Below are 22,114 nucleotides of genomic sequence, written 5' to 3' on the forward strand. Positions count from 1 at the left end.
TGGACCATTGTGGCATTACAGGAACAACCTAATGCGCCACAATGGCCTACATTTAACAAAGATATAAATACAAGTAAAATTAGTAAAAAAAAAACAGTAAAATTAAAAAGTAGAAAACATGGTAAAATAAAATAATAATAAAAAAGTAACAGAAGGAAAATAATAATACAATTAAAATAGTACATAAAAATGTACAAAGGAGAAAGAAAAACTAAAATAAATAAAACAAAATATGAGTAAAAAATAAAATCACAGCGAGGCCCAAATGGAAGAGAGTAGATTAAGATTCCACTCATACATTACATTCAAATTAAGAAAGTAATGATGAGTGCCGGTTACCAGATAAATATGTTAAAATAATATCTGATAATCTACGCTCACCGAGGTGGAAAATATCGCATTCAGGGACGGCAGCAACGATTTCATTGAGAAGTCGAATAGCTCTAGGTATAGGAGCCATTCGAAAAAGAACTGTTCGAGCAGGAGGTACAACGATTAAATTATGATATCTACCACGCACATAATTATTATGATATCTACCACGCACATAATTAAAGTCCCAACTGTTCCAGCAACAACGGGCATGACGTATTACCCAAGCAATTTTATGTTCTATTATGTTATTTTATATTCTATTATATTTGCGACCGCCAGATATATGTACATATATTAAATAGTATTGGTTGGTCATCGAAAAAAAAATGTCTTGGATGTGGAATTGGGGGTAGAAACACAATATTTTCATGAATGAACTTGAAAACTTTCAGTCTCTCTTGTCGTCTAGTTCTGTTTTGGATTTTTGTCTGTTTTTTCTGGTTAATTTGTATTGTGATTAAAATTTTCAACACTATATTTCTCACACAATATTTATCACAAGGTAAGATTTTTGCACTACTCGCATGCACTTCATTTTTTTATTAATATGATTTATACAAGCAGAGCTAATTTGGCACCCCTTTATTTTTTTATTGTATTTAATAAAAATATATCTATTTATTGAAATATAAAAATTTGAACAGTCAAAATAAAATTACCAGAACTAAAAATAAAAAAAATTTTATATTATAAATACCCATATTGAGAATGTCACAACAACATTTTTATTTTTTGAAGTTTTGTGAAAAAAATCTATATTAGACAATATATGTATGTAGACGTGTATTTTCTTTTTAAGGTTTTTTTAACCAAAAAAAAGCGCCGCAGGTGAAAATTTGTTTCAAATAAATACAATAAATTTATCAATTTTTGAATTTTGAGACCTAAAACAACGTCACGAATTAAAAAATTGTATCGAAAAGTGATAGCTTGGTACAAAAAACGAATAACGAAGCGTCGAATTGATGCTGAAGTTCCATGAAAGATTTAAAAATAAAACTTAAATATTTTCCTTATTCTATTGGAATTATTGTAACTTTAAAGTTACAAACAAATGCGCCCTAAGGCGCCCTTTCGCATCCAGCGCCCTTGGCAACTGCCTTGTTGCCAATGCGTTGCTACGGCACTGTATACTCAAATGCTGATAATATTAAAGAGCGGTCAATTTAAATTTACGCGCGGCCCTATATGTACTGAAATGAAACTAATAAAATATCAGGCTCTCTCAGTTTGACCTAAATGTGAGAAAAATTCAAAGATAGAAACACTGTGTCTCTAATCTGCATACATTGGATACTGTTGTCACTCTTAATTAGTAATTCAATATTAATATATAAACGCAAAATAAGAGTCATAGTCGCTCTTATTTTAACTACTCTGACTCTAGCCATAAAGCCACGGCTCCGCAGCCCTGTTATATAATAATAATAAAAAAATGCATCATATCTTAAAAAAACTTTTGGTTTCCCGACTGATCACAATCCTAGTAGATATTTGTTACAATGTTTCGTAAATGTTGAACCGCAAATATCCGTTTCCTTCATTGATTCGTTTGACAGAATAAGTTCCATAAATCATACTATCTAATATTCAGTATTCGATTAAGTATAATAATGGTACTTCGAACTTTGTACAAAGTTACACATAATAATATTGTCGCACTTAAAACTCATAGAATTTTTGTTTTATTTAACTTTTTGTGAATTTGTGTCAACAGCTTAATGTTATTTTAATGACAGATATGATTATGAAAATTTCAAGTACGAAAGTATCTATGTATATAAAGCGACGTCATAAGAAGCATTTCCTTGATTAATGCTAAATATCAATTTGAATTTTGTAATTGTAATTTGCATTGTTATGGAAATAAGTTTCGTAACTCATCGAATCGTTACCGTATGTATGTACATATTTGAAAAAAATGAAAATACATCAATTTCTTGAATCGCTACCGAATAACCTGGCAAATACAAAAATTAATCTCCAATTGACCTGCATAAATAAAGGTTACTATCGTTTGCCTGAGAATTTGCAATAGAATCTCACTGTGAAACAAAAAATATATTTAATCATATTAAATACACTCATAATAATGCATAGATTAATGAAAAATGCGAAAGCAAATTAAAAGTGTTTCGGCGATAACATTTTAAACCCGCGATTAACTGATAATGACTGTCGTCATAAAAAAGTTTCATGGGGGGTCATACATATGATAAACACCCATATCGAAAAAATATATAAAAAATTCAAAAACAACTATATTTAAAACAGATTAATTTATCTAAGCGAATTTGTTTTCTTTTTTAAGAGGGCTGTACACCCGAAACCTTAATTTTGTTGCCGTTCCTTTCTTCGATATATATATTGAGTGAATGTATATATTGAGTGAATGCGACAGTTGCGCTTCGACCAGATAATGCGTATTTTAAATGGACAAAATCGAGGTTTCGTATTCTCCAGTTTTCTCCTCCGAAACTGGACCAATTTTTAAAAATATTTCATCATCGGTATGAGAAAGATATTTTCTATGCAACTGTGTGCGTATTTTTTTAAAAATCGACCGTTAAATAAGCACGCTGGACTCTTTTCGTGGGTGTAAAAAAGAGGCGATTTTATAGATGTTTGGCGGCTCCTAGCTCCTATAAAAAATAACTAATCAAAAAAATAAAAGGACAGATGCATGCCAATGGTGGATATCCATAGCATATTAAAAAATAATTTCTCTAGTGCCATAATTGAGGAAGGGAGAAGTGTAATACGTTTGTATGGACAAGGCGCTGGTGTCCAGCCCTCTTAATTATTGTGTGTATACATTCGTTATATGGAATTTTTAATATTCCGTTTGTTACAGACATTACTAACAAAAAAACCAGTAGATTCTTTGACAGAATCACTAATAACAATACTAACACAGTTGTGAAGAGTCTCGGTGATTACAACAAAATGTCTATACCCTTCAGGTATAAACACAGATTATCTAAACACAATCTGCGTTAGGTCATCGACTTTAGTGAGTCTTTAATTAATATTATGTATTAGATGTATTATGAGCATTTATAAGGATTGTAAATAGGTTTTTGAGCTCTTTTTCCTATTATGCTATAGATTAACATTAGAATAATATAATACTACATATGATTACTAACCAAATTAAATTAAATTGTAAAATAGAAAATGATCAGTAGATCATTAGCTATTAAAATAGATATGAGATGTATTGTGAACATAATTTCGTAATAATAAAAAGCATTTAAAAATTAAAAATATGGAATTTTTTCGTTGTTAATTTAAAAACAAATTTTATTTCTGAAATCCATTTCAAAATGATGCATTATTAAAATGAATGGCAAAAAGTATCAGTGCGATTTTAAATCAACCCATTAGCCACTAAATGCTTGTTAAAACGTAACGAGTGCAAATATGCACTACATTGTCGGATCGTTTTCAGTTACACGGTTGTATGATGCAGTCATAAAAATAAAAATAAAGCAATTCAGTAATGATCTCCGTCATATCGTACGATAGATCGCGCCAGTCGCCTGTGAATTGTGTGGCAGCTCAGACATGTTCACTTTAACTGGCTTTTGCTTTCTTTTAGCAACGATCGTATTATCGACTCAGGTAAATCGAGCAATCGATAGAATGCCATATAACTTTATTGTGCGCTGATAATTCTCAATACAATCGTATATACCAATAAAAAACAATAATAATAAACAATTTTAAACAAACAGCTATTGGTGTTAAATAATAAAAAAAAAGCTGGGTGCTCACGCAATGACAAATTGTGTAATTGAAAAGTTAAACGTTAAATATTAATATACTCGGAGTTATAAAGCTGTAAACAAACATATGTTTACATTGAAAAGATTATCATTTTCAAATTTTTTAGTTAAATTTGTTTGTTAGTTATTGATTTTATAGTTATATACATAGAAGTGTAATAATAATAGAAGCGCCTTTACGAATAAATAATTTTTGTCAATATTACGCGGTATGTCTCTATAAATACGCTACAACGCACGGAATACAATCGGATCAATTTACTTATAAAAATGTATCCCATGTTGTTTATTGTGTGTTTTTGAATGCATTGTGTAATTTTTACCGATGCTTGCCCATCTTGCGAGTAATATAAACAAACAGAGAAGTTTTTATCGGACATACGTCAAGCACCAACCATCAAATACGACTGATGCTACATTTATCAAGTGACAATTGTCACTTGACAGCAATATGACGCCTATAGTCACTTCTATTAATATAACATTTCTCTGGTTATATCTATATTATGTATATAAAAATAAATGTCTCTTTGTCTGTCTGTCTCGTATAGGCTCCTAAGCCACTCAACCAATTACGGTGAAACGTTCAGGATTTGTTGTATGCGTGTCCGGGAAGCTTACTGTATAAAAAAATTGCCCAAAAACGGGAACGGAAACGAGAATTAGTGGCATTGCAACGCAATAATTTCAAATGTTTTCGCGTTGCGACCTGCGTTGTTAGGGTAAAATAAACAAACAATTGAATAATTTCCAATTTGTTCGCTGCCTGCATTTTTCCGACAAATGGGAACGGGAACGAGAACGGAAACGCAGCGGGAACGGGAACGGGAATTGCATGCGTTATTGTAGTATTACAACGCATGCCGGGTTCAGCTAGTTACATATTAAAAACTACACATATGTACATACATATGTATATATGTCGGAATCTTCATTTGCTGAAAATTTCTGATCTATTTGTAAAGGTATGATTTCATATTTTAAATATTCAAAATACTATTGATTCTTTTCATTTCAAATACCAAAAAACTATTGACTCAATATCGCAATTAATTCATTTTACAATTCAAACCTCTTTCGGTATTGCATTGCAATAATATAATATAATATAAAAAGTATAATAATATAATATTAAAAGGCAAAGTGGACACCAAAGCCGTATCCAGTACCCCCCCCCCCCCCTTAAATTTATATAATTATTTTTTATTATTATGAGAATCGAGTCGAGAGGATCACGAGATCGCGAATGAATTATTTGGACACTTTAAATTTTAAATCATATTAACTTTATACACTGGCAACAAAATGTATGAATAAAATAATGCAAGAAAAAAACTTCAATATATGTATGTATACTGTTTGCAACGATTCCTCTAGGCAAGTGTTTATATGTAGGTAGGTAGGTAGTTTTTAACATTTTTTTTAATATGTTAAAAACTACAATTAAATATATTTATGACCGCGTGCGAATCGAACACAGGACCGACACATTTCCTTTAATTTTTTTTATTTAATAACTTAATATGCCAACACATGCGATGATATTTCATCGGGTGCAACACTGGTATATTATAAATGTGAATGAATTACCATTGAAGTTGCCAAAATCGATTTTGCTACAGATAAAATCAGTATTCAAATATTTCATATTGAATATGCATATGTACATATTTCTGTTCCCTTCTCCTGTTGCACGTACCAATTTGATGATTCGTCACCTTTTCATCAAAGCACCAAGCTCATCAACCAGATTTCTGTTAACTGGATTTGTTTTATCTAAAATATGCTTATCTCGTTGAGGTATTGTTTAATTCGAGATCGCAAACGTGTTCTAATATTGTATTTGTATTTATACATATATTGATTTATTTGTTTCATATTTTATATTTACCTCTGTTTCTTATCATGTTTTCCATTTTACGTTCTATTGTATCTATTTATTTTTTTTGTTTAGCCATAGTGATGACTTGCAGCTATTCTGTAATGTCAATATGGCAAAATTTTAAATAAAATTTACTTTGATTTATAAATATCCAAATTATGTATATTAATTTGTCTTTGTTTAAAACTCTTATATATTTAAATTCAAATTGTTTGTAGCATAAAAAATATTATACAATTTTTCAAAAAATTCACATTTATATTCCTTATCATATGCACTGTCCATTATTTTGTTTCTTTTTTATAATTGTGCAATTCGAGTTTGCATACTCATTAGTATTTGTTCTAAAATGGATGAATCAAGGTCTCTACAAATTAATATATTCAAAATCAAAATGCCAATGATTCACATTCAATTGAACAATTAATTCTCTTGACGTATTGAAATCAACAACCAAACGCATACATAAATAATTAATTGAAAGTTACACGTTCCAAATGTTTTATCAGACTTGATTAACGTGCTGTACTGAGGGTATTAGATCATCGCACGTTACTCAAATAATCTCAAAATATTTACCGAAATTAAAAAGATAACCCTCACGCTTGAAAATAAACTTATCGCTCAATAAAGCCAGCGCAATTTATATCTTCTGTTTGATTATAGTTGAATTGAAAACACTTTCTATTACAATTTCAGTCTACATACAAAGCAGCCTTGGTAGAATACAACACTAGGCCCAAAATATCAAACTTCGACAAGTACGTTGACACAAATGTGAAGAACTACGTGGAGTTCATCAAAGCTGCTTCATTCCAGGTATATGTATCAACAATCAGCAAGCCAGCAGTATGGTTTGGTAGTTGCGTTTATGTTTAGCAACGAGAGGTTACCGGGTTCGATCCCGTGCTAATCTTTAATGCTGCTAGTCAGATTTGGATATGTGTGACTCCAAGTCGATCCTTTCTTATCAGAGTTTGCCAATTTATCTGATTTCATTGTTGAAACGGTTCCTACATCAAATTGGAAAAAATCATCTATTCACTATGTCACAAATATCTGAGTTTGATTTATGTACAATATGTAAAAATTTGGTTCGGTGATTACTAGTCAAATGTGAACCGGTCACAGGACAACTGGTCACTCTAGATCGGTCACACGTGATCACCCGTCACACTAAAACTGGTCACATCCTAAAACCGGTCAACCAGTTTTCTCGTGATCGATTTTGGGGTGTGACCAGTTTTCTCGTGACCAGTTTTAGTGTGACGGGTGATCACGTGTGACCGGTTGTCCTGTGACTAGTTCACATCTGACTAGTAGTCCGTTTACCAAAAATTTATGTACCAGTCTAAATCCATAGATGTCTCTATGGATTAATTGGTTAATTAATTAATTATTAATTTCGTGTTCTTCAGCAACTCGAAATACAGCGATTTATGTAATAAAAATGCTGCAATGTTTGTATTTCATTGTCTAGGAAGGCGCATTGGGGTCTACTTGTTAGGCATTCCTGGTATCTAATACCTACATACATATATGTATACATATATATATAATTTCGAAAGAGATTTTGTATGTTTGTTTGTTTGGTTTGTAGAATCCGTGACGTTCAATTTAATAAAAAAACAAATGACTATTCGAATAAATTTAAATTAAATAAAACTATTCAAATAAATTTAATCAAATGTTTACTATTATAAGATTAGCCATGTTTAAGCGGTTTATGTTACAAATAACGAGCGAAGCCAAGTAAAACTACTAGCAGTGGCGTGCGGTGAAATTCTCTCTCTTTTTGTCGTAGAGTCTTACTCAATGTGTGCGAGCAGGATACAAGGGGGACAGCCTGTTCCTGTTGTATCCTGCTCGCGCACGTTAAGTAAGGCTGTACGACAAAAAGAGGGAGAATTTCACCGCACGCCACTGACTACTATTTATCTATACTTTAAGCTTGTCAACTATACTTAACGTTGCCTACTTTGTGTGTAATGTATAGCCTTGATATAGGTCATGTTTCTTTGACAATTTTTTTGCATATGAGATTGAATCATTAAGTTTATTTGACGCAAACGTGTCTGGCTGTTTGATCTTGTAAATTTCCATAGAAGATATTAGACCTATATAATTTAAAAAGTATTTTTAATTAATAAAACATATTTCTTTTGTAGAACGCTGACATAATAGTATTTCCGAAGTCAACAATCAATGATCTGAACACTACGGACCGGACACAATCCACTGTGTATGCTTCTGAGATCCCAGATCCATTACAAAAAATCACTCCATGCAATTCGAATCAAAGAAATGAGGTAAAAAAAAAAACAAAAACACTTTTTAATAGGTTATGTTTGTTATAGCCGTAACTAAGAAAAATTAATGAATTAAAATCCTTATTAAATCATTTCACAGATATTAAACCGTTTGTCTTGCCAGGCCAAAACGTCACAGGTTTATATCCTCATAAATCTGATAGAAAAATCTTGCAACAAAGAAAAGTGTTCAAGCGTTGATTACAATCTATTTAGTAGTAATGTCGTATTCAATAGAAAGGGCCAAATCATTTCCAGGTAAGTCTTCTACAATAAAACCTTCTGCAAATGAAGCAAATGTTAATACTTTGATTAGAATATCTGTTTGGGTGTGATTTTCAGATATCGAACACTCCCACGAGCCGACGATATGCAAAAACGAAATTTTGAACTGTCGATAAATGAAAATAACAATACTATTGAACAAACAATGGAGTTAGATCAGATTTTCGACAAGTTATCTTATGATTTGCTCACGGTGAAAGATTTTTCTGAATATTGGATGACAAAGCTTCCTATTTTAACGGGTATGTACATACATAATACACTGTAAACAAAAAAATATAATATAATTTAAGCATTACCATCATTTCAGCTACTCAGTATAAGGATAATTGGGCATACAGCTCCGACATCAGTGACATTGAATCACAAAAGAAAAATAATAAAGTATATTTCTTTATGCATAATACTAGAACAGACAATGTTGAGGTTGAAAATTACGAAACTATTTTTTATTACATTATGAACAAAATACAAATTGTGTCATTCGTTATCATACTTTACTTCCTTGAAATGATGTAAACTTGATTTTTTTTTTCATACAAACTTTCGCAAGGCTATACAAGGTTTTTATTGTATATATAAAAAAAAACTCGTTGTCCTTGTTCGTTCCAAGTGCAAGAAATGAAAAATGAAACAAAAAACACATAGCTTATTATATAACAGCAGCGAAATAAAGATTATTTTATTAACAATTGTATGTAAATCTGAAAAAATATAATACAAAGATTAAATTCCATTCAAAAATTGACAACAAAAAATTACAATGTACATAATTCTTGAAAATCACAAAAATTATAATCAAATTTTCACCACGTTGAATGGTTTTTACTATTTTTTAACTAACCATTTATTCCGATAAATCAAGTGTTCTTTATTTTAAGTTTTTTTTACTCAATCTGTGATATCTGTAGCAACTAAGTATCAATGTTAAAATTAAAATAGAAATAAAACGTTCCAAATACTTTTTAAGTCATTTATTTCTGTCAATTATGAAACAGTCAGTGCAACATTCTCAAACGAACTCATCAATGCACATATCGTAAAAAGTCATACAAACTTTAATCTTACGCTTACTATACCCACCCAGAAAACTATAATTATTACATCTAAAACATAAACATAGTCACTTAAATTACAGATAAAGTAAAAACTATATGTGAAAAAAAAACAATTATAAAGATACAGACGCTTCTATAACGTGCCTCAATCATATTTTTAAGATAACTCGGAAAACGTTGATGCTCTTCATCTTAAAAATAAACCAATACTTTTAAAACTATATACAATGAACTCCTATAGAATAATCTCACGATAATAAAAATGCAAAAATTGACATACGACGATATTAAGAAATAGCACGATGTTTCACTACGTATATATTTGAGGACCTTAAGTGATAAAATGCGTATTTGAAGGTGCACAGCAAAGTCCGAATATAACAAACAGCATGAAAACATTCCGTCGATACTGTTCAAAGAACTTCACGACTTTCGATTTATTCAAGTTTCACCGTAACATATACGTTTATTAAAAAGACATATATACGTAGCAGCAGTGTTTAATATAACATAAATAGTTTGTGAAGCATTTTCGACGACAAACAAGAGCATGGAAGATTGAGAACAAAATATTTCGTCCTATTATCGTCTTAGTACATGCTTCGGTTAGTCGTCGTAAATACCTCTATCGAATAATACATTACGCTGTGCAGCATCGAGATGGAAATCTTCGAATAATAATCAATTTGTTTTAAACTAGCTTTAAACGAATGGTAAATCCACCGATATTTTCAACTACGCGTATGTTCGATTGGCTCGTGATTATAATCCACAAATAAAAAATATTTATCTCTCGTTGAAAAACAATAATTATTATGTACAAACTCAAAATATGTACGCAATCGCATAATATCACGAATCCATTCGCGATTGAAGACTAAAATTAAATTTAAACATCAGATTTGCACCATCCTTAGCTTAGTTGAACTTTAAAGTATATATGTATGTATCTGTAATATTATATTAAAGTTGAGACAGCAAGTTTAAAAATTACCCATATTATTTGTAAAATATTTTGAACATCGATTACATTTTATCAAATTTCTGTAGATTAAACACAACCTGTTTTATATAGCTTACATTACTAAAAACAAAATTAATTCACATTCACAAGTCAATTTCGCACGAGAACAATATGATATTTAAAAGTAAATCATGAAAACTCTTAATTTGCGTTCGATAATAAATAACATGCACTTTTATTTTCTTTTGAACTTGATTAGTAATGTTTACAATGTACTTTTCTCGTGTGAATTTACCTCATTTGGAACTGTCTGCTTACCGTTAAATGATGTTCTACAAATTGTTTAGAAGTATATATATATATATTATACATAGTAAACGAAGAACTTCTTTTTTTTTTTTTTTTGATAAGTGAAGTTCCATAGAATCAAAGTTCTTAATGAATGAATTCAAATTTGAAATGCGAATAGTCTTCACCGTTTGAAATATATTATATATAGGTCCAAAATTTAAGAAATTCTGATCACTGGTGTGAAAAAAACATCACTCGAATAAGTCTAATGAAAATGTCAGATAAATATTAGAAAATATATATATATGTACGTTTATATTTTGAATACAGTTTGTTATTCGTGAAATTTTAAGGCTTTTTTAATTTTTTTACGTATTCAGGTTCATACGCTGACACTTACACTGATAAGCTTGAATATCACAAATATTAAATGGTCATACCAACATTTAAAATTAAAAGATGTTATTTATACTACATATAATAATATATATATAATATAATTAAATGTATTAGAAATTTTCGATGACTTCACAGAATTTTACTACTTATAAAAATCCAAATTTTTATCATATCATAATAATAATAAAGTTGAAAACACCATCAAACGTATATGCACTTCTAATGGACACAGCTATTTTACAGCCACGATGCAACTATCAAGCAATATATTTAAAAAAAAATCTTTTGACTGGTGCCGTCAACTAATCTTTTGATTAAACCTCATTAAAAAGAACCCACAATCGACACTAGTCAATACAGCACCGACTTAAAAAAAATTTTTCACCATTATACCAAATTTTATAAATGAACTTTATTATGTAAGATGAAAATGACTTGCAGCATATAAAATTGAAAACCTACGATGGTGCACTACAACGATTATCTTTAGTTGTTATTCCACGGCGGTCTTGGGGTGTGAGACGGCAGCGAACCGGGCGGCAGCATATCCAACAGATATTGCCTCTGAAGTTCCGCAGCTCGTTGAAGTTCTGACATTGATACTCCGCTCCCTTTAGTTGATGCTGAAAAAACAACAGTTCATAAGAGCATTGTCGAGGAAGGAATGATCTGAAAAAAAAAAAAATAACAATTCCGTACACTTACTCAATCCGGCAGCTTGTGCCATTGCGATTTGGTATGGATAAGCTAATAAAGGTGAGAACTGCATCAGCGCTGCGGGATTGACACCTCCGGCAGTAAAACCTAAAAAAACAAAGCAAAATTTACACACACTTACATATATTCATTGCTTAATTGAAACAAAAAAACAAATCATCTACCTCTTATGATTTGATGCTGCAAGGCTTGCAAAGCTGCTGCACTGTGATGATCGAAACCACCAGCTGCCAACTGCGCCAAAATTTGCTGTTGCTGTTGTGTTGTAACAGAATCTCTAGACTTACTCGAACTAGAACTGTGGCCTAAAATCATTCAAAAATTAAATTAATTATTAATATTGACACAAAATTCCAATAAAAAAAATCTTCAAAATACCTGATTTTCCACGCTCTCTCGTCATGTTGTTTAGTTGAGAGTCACCTCGAGATGTCAAAGATACAGCTGATTCCCTATCCGATGGAGAAGCTGTCATGTGTAAGCTATTGGAATGGGTTCTAAAGCATATGAAAACATTAATAAAAAAACATTATTAAATGGGTACGATTTAACTGTACATTGAGAAAAATACTATCTTAAAAAAAATATTTATGCATTAAAAATTTGCATTATTTTCGGTGCATTAAACAATCTCGTATTGTGCATCGAATAATTTTTTTTTGCATTATAAAGTGACCATTAAAAAATATGAAACGATCATTCGAAAAAATAGATTTTAGCATTAGAATGGATACAAAAAGTGGCAACGTTGCAGTCTTCCGCTATTGACAATTGTCAACTATCAAAAGCTATTGACTTTTGTTTCTCACTAGTGACATTATAACCTTACTAGTGACATGTAAACCAACCCTAACTTAACGTAACCTAACCAAACCATAAATAAATAAAACTTAAGCAAACGTCGATTTATATTTTGGTATTTGCGACGTTGACGATAAAGTTCATCTATCATTTTAATGCACATTTCATCCACTTTTTAAGTAGCAAATATTTTTTTCAATGATCAAACCAAACTTTCTAATGCAATCTGTATCCATCATTTAGAAATGCACACAAATTTTTTGTAATATACAGAAACTTTTTTTAATGCACAAATTTTTTTTAAATTTCTTTTTAAATGCACATTTATTTTATAAAATGGACGTTTAAATTATTCTCTTATTAAATATTCAAAAAAAAGAACTAACCTAACATCGTGCTGAGAGTTCCTATGATCATGGTTTTCATGTCGTGAACTATGTCTACAACAAAACATTATCATCAATTTAAATTTACCTTGATTTAATTAAATTCAAACTCTTGTTTATTATATACCTCGGTGGTGGTTGATGATGAGCCTGCACGGGCTTAGGTGTAGATCTTGATGTATGACGGGAAACGATAAGAGATTCCGGAGCTGATACGGGAGTAGCCGTTATACTGGCAGTCGGCGCTCTCGATGACTGTTGAATAAAATATAATTTTAATAATAAACTATCAAAAGTCAACTGGCAAAAAAGTATATATCTTACTGGAGTTGCTTGTTTGATCGTAACTTGAGGTGTCGGCTCAACCACAGCAGGAGTTGGAGACGGAGACGACACCTGCAAGTGGATATGTGTATAAGAGATTTAACAAAATCCTAAAGAATACTACCACACTACCAAAACATCACCCGACATTTACCTGCGCAAGACGTTGTTCGATTTCTTGTTCCTGTTGCAGAGCCTTCACGAAAGCAGTCTTCAGACGATTGGTGTGCTCGGCCTTGAGAGCCTTCTTCACATTCGACGTGACGCACTGCTCGCACACAACACGACCCTCTTTACCTAGATCACATTCGACAATTGAGACACTGCATTGGGATACCATACGTCGAACACATTATAAAATTACCGGTTAGATTGTGGAAGGTGGCGTTGGACGATTGACCCTTGCGCGACGGAGGCTTTTCCCATTTCCACACGGGAGTAAAATCTGTACCACACTGAGCGCAATTGAACGGAGCGCCAACCGCGGAACTCCTGAGCGACCAAAACGATCAAACAAAAATGGTGATTTATAAAGTAAAACCTGCATTGATGTGAGAGACGGTATTTATTTTTTGAATGAATCCACACATTTTACTTACTTATCTTTGATCGTAATAAAATCAACGACGTGTTCCAATCCCACTAAATAGACAAAGTCAGTATTGCTAGGATTCGGAATGAAATTCATCTCTGGGGGAGGAGGCTTAGGTGGTGGAATCTAAAAACATTATAATCGAACATTAAAATCCATTACGTAAAAATGTATCATATACGGTTATGAATACCGACTACTAATTTTATTAAATTAATTTCTGCAAATAACGGTTTAAACCTTTGAATGCTGACGTCTTTTCCGCCATTCTGAAAATTTCGCCAACATTTCCAATCAGGATTATTTAGAAATCCAATAGAAAGCAAGTATAAAAATTGTAGCTAATCCAAACAAACCCTCGATCACTAACCTAGATAACTACTGCTGAGGATTTCGAGTTTTGTAAAGGTATGTTTACACTCTCTATCTTTATAAACATTGACACAGATTACACGAACCATGTTCAATGCATTTTTTTCAATGCTAACTGGAAAGTCTTAATGGGTAGTGTTCTTATTTATTTTTTACATAAAATAACGCCTATCGGCGTATTTCAGACTCATGGAATTGTTGGCAAAACACCGATCGGCGTTGATCAGCATTCAAAGGGTTAATAAATAATACTTTTTAATAAATTTATATCTGCAAATAAAAATTAAATTTATTTCTGCAAACAATCGACGAATAGAGAATTTTATTTGAATCGAAAAAAATGAATATTTAACGACAGCCAATCAGAAACGAATTACACAAAAACATCAGTCTTTGTTTTTTTATATATATAAGATTATAATATAACAAATAAAACAACCTGTAGTAATGTTTTCTCCAATTGTTTACGCAACGCAAGTTTAGCAGCAGCTTGACGCTGAGCAGGAGTCTGCCCTTCCTCTTCTCTTCGAGAACTCTGCTGAAAAATTGACACAAAATCATAACAAAACAATTTTATAATTCTAAAACTTCAGATCAAATAACTCTATTGGATCGATCCATCTTATACGTCTAGCAAACTTTCCGCTTAAATTTTTTAGAACTTGGCTGTTGTTTTTTTTTTTAAATCATTTACAAGAATGAATAAGTAAAAATACTCGACGACTAAAACACACACTACATTCAAGTCGACTACCTTCCTAATTGTCACTCAAGTTTACCTCACCTGTTCCGAACACTGAGCTGGAGAAATACTAACAGCGGCAGCTGTAGGAATTCCTTCAGAAGGCTGCATGTGAAATATTAACAAATTTTTTAAGCTATGCTCGATTATTTGATAAAAATATCTCTCTCTCTTTTTATAACGACTAAGAACCATCGTAGCTATAATTTTCAAAAATATGTAATCGTTACAAACCGATACAAGCTTAATCCAATCATATGGTTCAAGAACATTTTCCTAGTCTAATAATTATGTACATCAAATATCAAATCGTTCCAATCATACTGAACAAATCCACGTGAAATATATACCTTATTGATGTGACTCGGTGGTACAGTCGTAGGAGTAATAGTAACAGACGGTGTAATAGAAACAGTCGGTGAAGGTAAGTCACTGTTGCGGCCGCCGCCAGATCCTTGAGAATTCTAAAATATTCCATGTTAGTTAATTAAACGGTGATAATACCTCAAAAATAAATAAGGCTAAAAAACTACTTAACCTGATGCTTGTGAGTATAGCCTCCGGGTGTGAGTGTCGCGCCGCCGGGTAAACTAGCCGAGCGAGAAGATCCCACGCTGGGTAGACCACCCAAAACTCTCTGAATTCCAGAACGATCGTTAGAAGATGCATTGTTCTATTATAAACAATTGCAATTATTGAAGAAATTTTAATGTAACTTGAAACGTAACGAGCAACGGAAGTTGATTCAATACCTTGTGAGCTGGTGGAGTCGCAGACGGACGATGACAATGAGCTGGAGGCGGAGCCGGACCCCCAACAGTCGCCGCAGTAACGGTGACATTCGGTGGGAGGCCTTTAGTGCTCAAGGGTAAGGCTTCCTTCAAACAATAAAAAGCAATTTCAATGTGATGTATGGAACATGTCCAATATAAATTACTTTATTTTTAGAAGATGAATGACTGACGGGAGCTTGTTGTTGAGATTGACGCAATTTCTTCAGCAGAACCAGTTTGGTTTCCTCGGCACGCAACTCTTCTCGTAACTTTCTCAATCGACGTTCTCGTTCCCAAATTTCAGCCGATGATAGCTCCTGCGAGAAAATAAATCGGTATTGATTGAATTGAAAAAGCTACTTGTAGTTGCTATACACTAGTGTTGTACCCGATGAAATATCATCGCATGAGTTTTGGCATATTAAGTTATTAAATTTTAAAAAATTAAAAGAAACGTGTCAGTCCTAAGAAATGACGGTTTTTTGTACGCTCTTTTGAAGTCAATTTGCTTTTGGTTGCCGTTGAATAAGTACGTTAATATTGGTATTATTTTAAAGCTCCATTTATCCTGTTACGGTTTTCATTTCATTTTTTTTATTTTCACCCATAGAAAATAAAAAAAATGAATTTAAAAAATAAGCCGAAATCAGGAAGACCTGAAAAAATCAACAACGAAGTGCTGAAATCACTAGTGGAATTAAATCTGCGTAAAACGATTAAGGAATTATCTCAAGACATAGGCTGTCCCTGGTCAACTGTAAAGGATCATTTTGAAATGCTTGGGAAAAAACATAACAGACAAAGAGTTCGGGTTCTGCACGATTGGACGCAGTCAGTTGGCCGTAGATCAACGAGTGACCATTTGTTCTTTGTTGCTGAGTAGGTATGAAACCGGTCCATTTTTAAGAATAATTGTTACTAGGGTTGATAAATAGAACCTTTGCACCATCGGATTATCATTTATTTCAAAGTATATTACATTTGCTTCGATATAAAAAATTCTTCTCCGAAAACGATGTCCGAAAACACCTAGATGCCTTTTTTAAATCATAGGAATCAAATTTTAGTAAAAGAGGCATCGAAAAGATAGCCAAATTATGGAAAGATATTATTAATAAAAATGAGAATTACTTATCTCAATAAATATTTTTGGAAATAAATTTTTTGTCAGTATTAAACAAAAACGCTATTTCTTTTCGCTTTACCTAATACCACGGCGAGCATTATCGCAAACACACACGGAATAACGCTATTATATTTTATAAATAATGATCACATGAATTATTTAAATCATCAATAGCTCGGACGTTAAGCTTCTGCTTACCGTCAAGAAGGTGCCGGGTTCTATCCCTGAATGAAAATGAATTTTTCAGAGTATGCTGTTGGTCAGACCTGGATTTGTGACTCCAGGTTGATCGTTTCCTATCAGAGTTTGCCAATTTTCTCTGATTTCATTGTTGAAACGGTTCCCAGAAAAAAAAATTGGCTAAAAAATCCTTCCTACCTACTATGTCACCACTATTTGAAATTTGATGGATGTACAATAAAAATTTATGTACAATTCATAGATATCTCGTTAATTTGCGAGTTTTTTCAGTGTCTCGCAATTCAACGACTTATAATAAAAAAATGCTGCATTTGTATTTGTAATTGGCCAGGAAGGCGCATTGGGATTTACCTGTAAGGCCTTTCTGGTATATATGTAAAATAAAATAAATAAATAAATAAACTATACCTTCAATGGCAAACCCGGTTGATTGGTGGTCTCAGTTTCATTATCAGAGGAAAACTCATCAGTATCCATTTTATCAACATTTTGCGGTTGAGTAATTGTAATGTCATTTTTTTTCTGAGTATCCCGTGTATATGACATTTGATCGCCTATGCACAAATGCAAAAAAAAAAACAATTAAATTAGCATTCAAATAGAAAAAAAATAGAGAAATTCAGTCGCAAGATAAAAAAAAAGCTCTCATTAGAATGTATTTCGAAATGACATAACTAAATTGTACTTTTAACAATGTCTACTTAAGAAAGTTATATATATACTATATATCATGTAGGTTTGTGAAAATAGCATAAAATGGATAAACAAGCATATATAGAAGATCCGAGACACTATAATGCAAGATGATAAATAAAATTAATTTCAATTTCGAGGACCAATACCTGTCCACATGAGATTAAATTTATTGACATCCACAGTTGGATCACATTTTTTCGGCACACCTTGAAAACAAAAATAAATTCAAAACTTTATAAAAATTAACCGAAAACTAAACGCTCGTGAGCTGAATTCCACAATTAAATAATAAACAGTACGAAAAAATACCGCAAATAATACGAATGAACAACATATTACCGGGTTTGGGCGGAGGTGGCTTCGCCGGCAACAAAACAATATCCGGAGATTCTGCATAGCTTCTTTGGTCCGTCCGAGGACGTAATACTCTCCTGCCACCCTGCCAACACATATTTAATTTCTACATCATTACGTAGTCGTGATAATACAAAATATAAAAAAGTCATATTATAACAATATTGGTGAGAATTACTTGTAGCGGTGGATGAGCTGGGGTGATGGTAAGACCGCTTGCTGTTAGCGCTCGCAGCTCACTTAACTCAGGAGGAAAAGACCTGAACAAAAAAAATTATAAATCCTTAATAAGTTTGGCCCGGTGAATTCAGAATATGAGAATGATTTTTGTCCGTTCGTCCTCGTTTGGAAAAATGAGCAATTTTTAGTTTTTTAGATTATTCAGTGTTTAATTCAAAGTCTACTGTGTTATCTTGAATACAAAATTTTCGAAGTATTACTGTGCTTAACCCTTTGAGTGTTGATATTGTTTCTGTTGAATTATGCCCGACACGCTGAAAACTAGTTCCATCTTCTTCATTGTTGTTAAAATGTAATGTTCACAATCTAAATGCCAAGGCACAATCTAAAATTCTAAGCAGTTAGGGATTTCCAACAGGAATTTCTGATATGGTTATGAATTCAGAAATTCCGGTTTAAACCAGTCTTTATAAACATTGACACGGATTACACGACCCATATTCAATGCATTTTTTTTTTCAATGCTAACTGGACAGACTTTGCGGGTAGTATTCTTGTTTATTTTTTACATACACAAAAATAACGTCTATCGGCGTATTTCAGACTCATAGAATTGTAGGTAAAACACCGATCGGCGTTGATCAGTATTCAAAAGATTAAAGTGAGCATTGGAAAAAATAGTCAGATTTTTTTCTATTGATTTTGATTTTAATTGTTTTAAAATACTTATAATCAATCATCCAGCGAATTTTTTTGACTATTGTGCGTTTATTTGGCTAGTTTTTTTTATTTCACCACGTTTACAAGGATTGGTTTTCGATATATTACTAACTATTTTATTTAAATGCTAACCCTTTTATATAAATTACTGATCATTTAAATTAGTTAAAGATCATTTGATTTATGACTAAACACAAACATACTGACCAATGGATGCAGACCATTTATAAGATTAACTGACCATTTTGATATATTTCTGACAAATTATTTAATTTACTGTCCAGAGAATAAGTAACTGACCATTTTGATATATTTCCGACAAATTATTTAATTTACTGACCGGAAAGAGGAATTAGTAACTGACCATTTAAATACAAGCCTTTTAAAAATTCCCAATTAAATCTTTTTCCCCATTTTTCTAATTTTCGAATATCTCCAGAGTACTACAGGTGCCGCATATATAAATATGTAGTGAGCTGATTTAAATCATTGACTTTTACTTAAACTATTTTTCTTTCGAAATTTGTTTTTTATAAATACACTAGTGGTTTTACCCGGCTTCGCTCAGCATTTGTAATATGGCTTAAACATGGCTAATCTAATCGTAAACATTTTATTGAATTTATTTAAATAGTTTTATTTTATTAATATTCACTTGTTTTTTTCACAGATTCTACCACCCAAACCTTACATACATACAAAGTCTCTTTCGAAATTATATATTAGATACATGTAACTAATAAAATGTATACACTTAGCATAGCAGATTTGTCAAATATCAAGACCGTCCTCAATTTGAACCAAACATGAGAAAAAGACAAAGATAGAAACACAGTGTCTCAAATATGCACACACCGAGTACTGTCGTCACTCTTAATTAGTAATTCAAAATTCAAATACATATATAGTAAAAAAAAAAACAAATGCAAAATGACAGTTTGAATCCCAATGTCTAGACGCATGACAAAACGTACCAAAAAATGTATTCGATATGAAAGATAATAATTACCTCACACTGAGATCGACTACTGACTCGTCGATATCCATCTTTCAATCAGATCTGAAACATCAACACACGAGGATTATTATTAGGGGGCAAAAACAACGGCAACACCGTTTGTTAGGTTATGGACGGGAGAGGGATGCAAACGCAAGACAAAAGTGGGAGTGGGAGTGGGAGGGGGTGGGGGTGGGGGTGGGGGAGTGGACAGGTGTCGGCGTTCATTAGTATCGATCGTGCATCACTGGCATTATGAACCCAATCTAGAGGGAGTCCCGCAAACGAGTGATGGGAGGGGTGCGTTCAAAGAATGGGTGGGTGAGTGGGGTGAGTGGGGTGAGTGGGGTGAGTGGGGTGGGTGGGGTGGGGTGGGGGTGGGAGAGGTGGGCGAGTACTCACTGGTCGCTTGTTGCGACGCGCGAGGGGAGGTCGGGTGATGAGGCGGTCGGCTGGCGAGTGAGCGAGTGGGCGAGTGTAGGGCTCCGCCCCCGTGCGCCCCCTCGGGTCGCTGGCGAGTTCGAGCGCCGAACGTTGAGCGTTGAGCGTCGAGCGTCGAGCGTCGAGCGTCAAGCGCTGCCGCACTCGGCAGTCGGCAGTCGCCAGTCGCAGCCCCTGCCACCCGCCGCCAACCACAACACTGACCCAACGCCGCAAACAACGACCATGACTAAATGCGCTTCATTCATTCATTGCGATGTGATAAACCGGTAGGCCTTTCGGCATAAACTCTACGTTGATGAAGACTCGAAAAATAAAATCGCACAAAAGCATTAAGATTAGAAGTGGGGGTAGACGGTTTCCTCAGCTCCTCCCATGAATCTCTCAAGGGGGCTACAGACGCTCCGGAATTCCGGAGAGGTCTACCGTGAGGCGACCCATGTTGACACAGATAGCAGCATGTGTGGAAGGATTCGTCTTTAGGTCTGTAGGGATATAGCACGGCTTGTACCATACGAAACTAGGTCGACGATATCACCTATTTCCCTCATCGAACTTAATCTGTACAAATGACATTATGGGGGATGAACATAGATCTAGAATAACCTAGATATGGCATTACATACACATTTCGTTTGAGATCTTGTCGCCACTAACTGAGAGGTGCGGGGGGTTTAACTAGCGGGGGGAAAAAAAGGTTTTTTTCCCTACGACGCAGCGGTCGGCGTTTTTTTTTCACTTCCCCGCTAGTTAAACCCCCCGCACCCCTCAGTTAGTGACGAAAAGATGAAAAGATCTCCGCATATCTATCGACAAGATCTCCGCAATCGACCTTTCCTACTTAGAAGCTACTAACCTACTGAGAGAAAAGTGTGCATGCGCCATGTATTTTGCATGCGCCAAAAGGGAGACCAGTATAAACCGTGAGGGCGGATCTATGTATTATACATATATGGGGATGAAAGAATGAGACGACTGACATGTTGATGCACGTGCTTTATTTATGACGGCTGAAGGCAGAGTGGGGTAGCTACTCTGAACACAGTCGAATTGGTCTCCACTCGCAGGAAGGTGACCAAACTCGACCATGTCGTATAGCGAGCCGCCACAACATCATCGCGTCCTGTTCTCGTACACGAAAGTCAGCCGTGGCCGAAATACTTCGTCCAGCTTACCCATGTAGGAATCTCGTCGTCGTCATCGTCATCGAAACCTTCGAGAATATTCCGCAACAACAAAATACATCGAGCGGAACAGCATCAAGCATTCCAGAAAATACTACGCCTCGACGAAAGCAAATTCCTCTCGTACGCATCAATAACCACTTCCATCAAGCGTTCC

At 33.5% G+C, this 22,114-nt stretch overlaps 2 protein-coding genes across 2 annotated transcripts; one reads left to right on the plus strand and one right to left on the minus strand.

Moving 5' to 3' along the window:
• The first annotated feature begins 3,873 nt into the window (after nucleotides 1-3,873).
• On the plus strand, nucleotides 3,874-10,709 carry LOC143919707 (vanin-like protein 1). The gene is made up of 6 exons (XM_077442166.1): nucleotides 3,874-3,999; nucleotides 6,745-6,864; nucleotides 8,214-8,354; nucleotides 8,455-8,612; nucleotides 8,697-8,881; nucleotides 8,950-10,709. Exons 1-6 carry the CDS (start codon nucleotides 3,943-3,945, stop codon nucleotides 9,156-9,158), a joined length of 870 nt encoding a protein of 289 aa, XP_077298292.1. The 5' UTR covers nucleotides 3,874-3,942; the 3' UTR covers nucleotides 9,159-10,709.
• Nucleotides 10,710-11,823: 1,114 nt separating this feature from the next.
• simj (transcriptional repressor p66-beta simjang) lies at nucleotides 11,824-20,382 on the minus strand. Its single transcript, XM_077443346.1, has 21 exons — nucleotides 20,345-20,382; nucleotides 18,614-18,695; nucleotides 18,403-18,520; nucleotides 18,329-18,349; nucleotides 18,228-18,287; nucleotides 17,794-17,939; nucleotides 16,223-16,375; nucleotides 16,046-16,163; nucleotides 15,819-15,891; nucleotides 15,636-15,717; nucleotides 14,983-15,081; nucleotides 14,179-14,297; nucleotides 13,944-14,071; nucleotides 13,734-13,876; nucleotides 13,580-13,651; nucleotides 13,383-13,510; nucleotides 13,256-13,309; nucleotides 12,447-12,565; nucleotides 12,233-12,373; nucleotides 12,051-12,155; nucleotides 11,824-11,974 (listed from the first exon to the last, which is right to left on the minus strand). Exons 1-21 carry the CDS (start codon nucleotides 20,380-20,382, stop codon nucleotides 11,838-11,840), a joined length of 2,136 nt encoding a protein of 711 aa, XP_077299472.1. The 3' UTR covers nucleotides 11,824-11,837.
• Nucleotides 20,383-22,114: the final 1,732 nt, after the last annotated feature.

The sequence above is a fragment of the Arctopsyche grandis genome, chromosome 12, assembly GCF_051622035.1.
Source record: "Arctopsyche grandis isolate Sample6627 chromosome 12, ASM5162203v2, whole genome shotgun sequence".
NCBI classification, from domain to species: domain Eukaryota; kingdom Metazoa; phylum Arthropoda; class Insecta; order Trichoptera; family Hydropsychidae; genus Arctopsyche; species Arctopsyche grandis.